The sequence below is a fragment of the Aulostomus chinensis genome, chromosome 14 (genome assembly GCF_037954235.1).
Source record: "Aulostomus chinensis isolate RoL2024-O1b breed Wild chromosome 14, RoL_Achi_v1.0, whole genome shotgun sequence".
In the NCBI taxonomy this organism is placed as follows: Eukaryota; Metazoa; Chordata; class Actinopteri; order Syngnathiformes; family Aulostomidae; genus Aulostomus; species Aulostomus chinensis.
The window spans coordinates 13,873,483-13,880,131 of NC_141333.1; the positions used below are offsets into that span (position 1 = coordinate 13,873,483).

At 41.0% G+C, this 6,649-nt stretch overlaps 1 protein-coding gene across 4 annotated transcripts; it reads left to right on the top strand.

The window, feature by feature from the left end:
- The first annotated feature begins 872 nt into the window (after positions 1–872).
- Positions 873–6,572, top strand: LOC147249832 (fizzy-related protein homolog). 4 transcript variants are annotated; one of them, XM_086223411.1, is made up of 15 exons: positions 873–1,051; positions 1,885–1,951; positions 2,128–2,246; positions 2,340–2,462; positions 2,714–2,777; positions 3,289–3,422; positions 3,559–3,641; positions 3,729–3,912; positions 4,066–4,131; positions 4,211–4,313; positions 4,426–4,610; positions 4,688–4,921; positions 5,530–5,634; positions 5,724–5,816; positions 5,910–6,572. In XM_086223411.1, exons 3-15 carry the CDS (start codon positions 2,178–2,180, stop codon positions 5,949–5,951), a joined length of 1,485 nt encoding a protein of 494 aa, XP_086079537.1. In that variant the 5' UTR covers positions 873–1,051; positions 1,885–1,951; positions 2,128–2,177; the 3' UTR covers positions 5,952–6,572. The 4 variants fall into 4 exon arrangements, with proteins under 4 accessions (XP_086079537.1, XP_086079536.1, XP_086079539.1 ...); XM_086223410.1 differs by lacking the exon at positions 1,885–1,951; XM_086223413.1 differs by lacking the exon at positions 1,885–1,951 and having other exon boundaries at positions 874–1,051; positions 3,292–3,422.
- Positions 6,573–6,649: the final 77 nt, after the last annotated feature.

Genomic DNA, 6,649 nt, shown 5'->3' on the forward strand with positions numbered 1-6,649 from the left:
GGACTAAAATAAATGAACCAGGACAATTTACTTCTCCACTGCCGTGCTGTTAGCCTTCGCCAGGTATTTACATCAGAGCTGGGTTAGGACGCCATCTGTGTTTGGGACTTAGACATGACAAGAAGTTCATGTCAACTGGTTACTTAACGACACTACTGCCTTTATGTTAGGTTTGTTAGGCATTTTTAACAGTCACAAGTTTCACTCAGTTAGATCAATTTCAAATTATTATTTTACCGTAAATAGAATTTTAACGTAACAGTTGGGATTTTACCATAAAGTGAAGTCCTAAGAAAAAATCCAGAAGGCTTCACAAATTTGGCTCCGAGATAATTTAGTCCATATGTTTCCTGTCAGAGTTTGGATCAGGTCTAAATGTGTTCTCCCTGTGTGTGTGTGTGTGTGTGTGTGTGTGGGGGGGGGGGGGGTGCTTCCTTATTTGCATTTTCACAAGTAGAACTAAGCCTTCATAAATTTTAAACCATGTTCCTCAGAAATTTGAACCGTGCAGGGTTAACCTGGTCATGATTTCGCCTGTCATGGATATAGAGGATTTTTAAAAAGACCTGGGTCCAATGTGGTCTAAATCTGAAAAAAAAAAAAAAAAATAAAAATAAATAAATGAAAGAAAAAATAAGCAGGGAAACCTCGAAGTCTTTGCATTTTCTTTAATGAAATAAAGGTTTCAGAATCCGAAGCTGTTATTTACAGAAGCTGTAGCCTTTCTGCTATAAATCAGTCCACATCTAACCAGTGTAGTAGTTAATGGTAGTTTCTGACCTGGACCTGCTCCATTGTGGTCTCTCTGTGTCAGAAGGATCAGGGAAACCTCCCACTGTAATCAAATGTAGTATTTCCGTGTTTTGATTTGAGACGGCTACGTCACGGGGCTGACTAATATCCCACAATGCAACTTCCTTCTCGCCTCAGCTAAACTGTTATATTCCCGTTTGAGATTGAATTATTCAGATTATATCATTGATCCCAAATCCGCGTCCAGAGCTGATCCGGGTGTGAGTGTCGGTCTTCATCGGCTGACACGTCGCTGCAGGTTTGTTGCCTTTAGCCTGATGAGTAGATTAGCTACTAGCTAGCTTAGCTAATGCTAGTTTCATGCCTTGTAACACAAAAATGACGTTAAAAAAAAAACTACCCATCTGATGACATTCATGAAAGAACAACGCTTTGAACGAGAGACTTTAGTTTCTACGAGCTGATCTAAAGTTGTCCTTGACTTCTCGAAGTTAACTCAGTTCATGTGTCAGCCCACATTCGCCTCAACTCACATCATGAGGAACAACATTCCATGATTTTCACGGGTCAAAACTAGCAGGTAGGCTGTTAGATGAATGCCACTGTTTTAGTATAAAAAAAATAATTCTAACGCGGCGTGTGCTCCTTCCTCTTACATCCTGATTCGCACTCTTACTTTGTGTTTTCATGCACTGTCTTCTTAGTTAATTGTTTATTGTGAATCTTTAAACCAAGACAGCTGTCTATCATTTTGAGGACACATGTTGTTGTTTTGTTTTGATTTTTATGTTGTATCCTAACAAGCGACGGTTAAAGAATAAAACGTAAACCATCACTTCTGGTTTGTTTCACAGGTTAAATTCAGATTTACCAGATTGCTTTGTACTTTTTAAATGTAGCTTAATATGAGTCCCCATAACACTGAGAAACGGCAACAGAACCAAAAAAAAACCCCAAAACAAAACAGAATTATGACAATCAAAAAAAAAAAATACCAAGACCAGCATTGACATCATGATAACACAGGCAGTGGTCGTGTTTACATCATTATTCTCATTCTTTTATTGAAAAACCCATCGAAATGTTGATACAGTGACTTTTGCAGGGATCTTAATAATATATTTTTCCCAGGATTTTGGAAGATAGGGTCTGACCCCCTCTCTCCGTGGCTCTGCTTGGCGCCGTAGGAGATGATGATGTGTGTAGGCAGGACATCTCTGCAACACAACAATATTTAATTTAATATGGTATTTTGATGCACAGCTAGCCTTAAAAAATATTGCACTATCAGACTGCAGTGGGCCATACTATGATTTGTGACTAATGTGGGTTAAACAACATTTAGAGTTCCAAGTATTTTCTTGTATTGACCAGGTCAGCATACCTTAAGCTTGAGGCTGTGGGATCAGGATAACGGCCGTAAAATGGATCCAGAATATGAAAACCGTCTTCTCCGACAAATCAGCCCTGAAAATGACAACTTGAACCTTGTTGTGAGTTTTTTTGGGTCTTTGGTGTTTTGAGTTAGTTCAGGTTTGATTGGATGTTGGTACATGTATTAAATATTCAATTATTGAATTTTTCAGAGAACAGCTCTGCGTTGTTGGACACCGACCAGTTCACCGTTAACCTCCCCCAGTAAGATCGGAGACAGATTCATTCCCACCAGAGCGGGAGCCAACTGGAACATCAACTTCCATCGCATCCATGTATGAGCGGGCACGTGTGTGTGTGTGTGTGTGTGTGTGTGTGTGTGTGTGTGTGTGTGTGTGTGTGTGTGTGTGTGTGTGTGTGTGTGTGTGTGTGTGTGTGTGTGTGTGTGTGTGTGCGCGCGCGCACGCATGCGTGTTTTGAGGGAACCTGCTGAGGAGTGTGTTTGTACTGTTGTCAGAGAAAAGCAGTGTGTTCGTCACATGTACCATGACTGGTCATTGACAGCATCCATGTGATCTTGAAACAGGAACATGAGAAGTCGCCAAGTCAAAACAGAAAAACCAAAGAAGCTTCTTCTGATAATATCAAAGGTAAATCTTTTTTTGTACACTATACCTCAAATTAGGGATGCACAGATATACACGCCAGGCATCAGTATCGGCTGATGTTTGCCTTGTTGACCTTTGACCATCAGAACATAACCTGGCCTTCACAGATGACATGTTGGTCGTTTGGTGATCTTAAACTTGGATTCAGTTGTGTTCTATTGAATTAATGTTTGAAGATTATGTGATTAAGAGCTTTACGATAGTCTCGTTACTTTGTGTGATCGATTCTTTTGTTTACCAAACTGATCTGTATCGCTGTCAGCTGTTGGCCAGATTTAATATTGGTATCGGTATCGGCCCCATAGCTTAACAATCAGTGCATCCCTGCTTAGCAATTTCAAATAACTGAAATTCTGTTGTTGTTCAGGTGCTTGCAAAGACTCTATTTGATAAAAAAAACTTTGGTGAAATAAACCCTTATTTATTCTAGAAATTCTATTCCTTGGGAAACAGTTGAGTATGTCTCATGAATGAGATGATATCTGTGTGTCAGTAGCAGACGGACTGGCCTACTCTGCTCTGCTAAAGAACGAGCTGCTGGGTGCCGGAATAGAAAAGATCCAGGACCCACAGACGGAGGACAGGCGTCTCCAGCCAGCGACCCCTGAGAGGAGGGGTCTCTTCACTGTATGAACACTTAACCTCATACATAGGAAGTATAAAACTGTGAAGATGTTGACATATCAAGCTGCACACATACATTCTGCTCCCTCAGTGGGCTGAAATATATAGAAAGGCTTCATTCTCTGTTTGCTCCTTGCAGTACTCACTTAATGTCAAAAGGGAATCGCCAGACGACAGTACCAACATCTCCCCCTATTCTTTATCACCTGTCAGCAACAAAAGGTAGAATATTATTCTTAAAACTTTTGTTATTGTTTTATGTCTTAACATCCAGGTGACGAGAAAATGTCTGTCTTTGTCCTGTCGCAGTCAGAAATTGTTGAGATCACCAAGAAAACCAACTCGTAAGATTTCCAAGATTCCATTTAAGGTCTTGGATGCTCCAGAGCTGCAGGATGACTTCTACCTCAATTTGGTGGACTGGTCGTCTCTCAACGTGCTCAGTGTCGGCCTTGGAACGTGTGTTTACCTGTGGAGCGCCTGCACTAGCCAGGTGCTGTAGTCTGTGTGTGTGTGTGTGTGTGTGTGTGTCAGTGAGAGAGAGAGAGAGAGAATTTTAGCTATTTGACCTGTGAAAATGTTTCTTTGCAGCATTCCTGAGTATGCTTTGCCCCATTGAATCTCTGGCTGAACTGTTTTTCTTCAGGTAACGAGGCTGTGTGATTTATCAGTGGAGGGAGACTCGGTCACATCAGTCGGGTGGTCTGAAAGGGTGAGAAGATTACTGCCTTCAGGAGACTCATTTTCTTTGAGTGGGTTCTTGCTAACGAGAGGATTCTTCATGTTTTCAGGGTAACCTGGTTGCTGTGGGGACTCATAAAGGCTACATTCAGATATGGGATGCTGGTGCTGGGAAAAAGCTCTTTGCCCTGGAAGGACACGCAGCCAGAGTTGGTAAGAACATCTACAGGAACAAGATGAGTTTTTGGGGAAGATGCCTATTTTCCATCCTCCCTAGAGCCCAAATGACCAAGCATGAGTGAAATTTTATTGCGTCTTCTGACAGGAGCGCTAGCGTGGAATGCAGACCAGTTGTCTTCAGGGAGCCGCGATCGCATGATCCTTCAAAGAGATGTTCGGACACCTCCGCTCCAGTCAGAGAGACGACTGCAAGGTCACCGGCAGGAAGTGTGCGGCCTGAAGTGGAGCACTGACCATCAGCTGCTGGCGTCAGGTGGCAACGACAACAAGGTAGAGTTTTTATTTTTATTAAACCTTCCTTCTTTTTTTTTTGTGAATTCACTTAATGACTTCATTCATCATTTCAGCTGCTTGTTTGGAACCACTCCTCGCTGAGCCCCGTGCAAACATACGTAGATCACCTGGCTGCAGTGAAAGCCATCGCCTGGTCTCCCCACCAGCACGGCCTGCTTGCCTCTGGGGGCGGCACAGCTGACCGCTGCATACGATTTTGGAACACTTTGACGTCCCAGCCGCTGCAGTGTATGGACACCGGCTCACAGGTCTGCAACCTGGCTTGGTCCAAGCATGCCAATGAACTGGTAAGTGTCTTTAGATACACACTGTTCATAACTGTACTTTTAAAATACACCATAAATAAGAATATCATCATGATGGCACCTGCTGTGAGATTTAGTTGTAATGCGCCAGCGATCCTGACTTATCGTAGGTGTCTGATAGTAAATAAATGACTAAATATTTCTCTTTAATATCACTTATACCCAATTAGTTGATTTGTGTAAGAAAGACGCCTGTTCCACTGACGCAGTTATTCCTGCCTTATCCACTCAAATCAACCTGGAAAGAAATTGAACATGAAAAGTTCCAAGGGGTGAAATATTCCTGGAGGCATTTCTTTGGCTCGTAATTGACATTAACACGTAAAGCCACGGTTCAGACAATTGATCAACAATTGTCTCTATCTAGCAGTGGTGTTTCTAAAAAGAAGAACCTTTTGAATCCAAGCGATATGGATCTTTATTCATTACGAAATATTTAAAAGCTGGTTTGCACCGGTAGAAGTGGACCCTCTTAATGCTTCATCCCTTTTGCAAATGAATGCACTCACAAGACCAGTTGAACTGTCTTTGCAGCTATTACTAAATGCTATTTTTAGGGTTTTATTTTTAAAATACTAACTGTTTTCCAGGTTAGCACCCACGGTTACTCTCAAAACCAGATCTTGGTGTGGAAATATCCAGCGCTCACTCAAGTTGCCAAACTCACAGGACACTCCTACCGAGTTCTCTACCTGGTCAGTTAATATGTTTTCATTCTGTTCTTCGAGCCATTTTGAGTTGTTATCGTTAAAAAATGATAAAAGCTTGATGTTTTAAATTTTAGGCCATGTCTCCAGACGGTGAAGCGATAGTCACGGGAGCGGGAGATGAGACTCTACGGTTCTGGAATGTATTTAGTAAGACAAGGTCAACAAAGGTGAGCAAGCAGTGGGTGCTTACTTGTTTCAGACCCCCCCCCCCCCTCATATCTGGCACATAATTAACCTACTTCTTCTTCCTTTTTTCCCAGGAATCTGTATCTGTTTTGAATCTTTTTACCAGGATACGATGACTTTGAACAAATCTGAAAACTCTAGTGACAGATCAGAGTCAGCATGGTGTAAGAACTGACTGAACAACATAAGGATTCTCACGACATTTTTTCACAGAGAAAATGAGCACGAGAGCAAGTTTTTGTGAAGCAGACAGTTTGTTTTTCTTTAATTCTTTCTGAATTGTGTGCTAGCATTCTGAATGGTTTACTTTTTAAAAATGACATAAGAAGTTTGATTTATTTTGAATTTTTGTATTCACAACTAAAAAGCCTTACTTAAAATTTTGTGATTCCTTCTTCACTGTCGTGAATTGTGGAGAGATCCTTTTAGTTTTTGTAAACTCAGGTCTAATTTATTTAACACACTTGTAATATGAGAGAAGAATGAACCAAGTTGTCATCTTTCACAGACATCCTGGGGATTGTTTCAAGAAAAATGCAATTATATATGGGGATTTATACATGAAAGTAAGCATAATCACTTACCGAGGCCTTTACAGTATGTGCATCTTGTTTACTATTATCCTGAAGACAATAAAATTGCAGTAATGCAGTCTGCTTTGCTTCTATGGATGGGAAGTCTAATGCTGTGCATTTAGACATCTACAATGTAGTCGGTTCTTTGTAGTAAACAAAAAATAAAAGATGTTTGCACTGAACAAATAACATACTGTCTGTTTCTTATTCCCAATTGTTTCATTAGATAGGGTTCATCT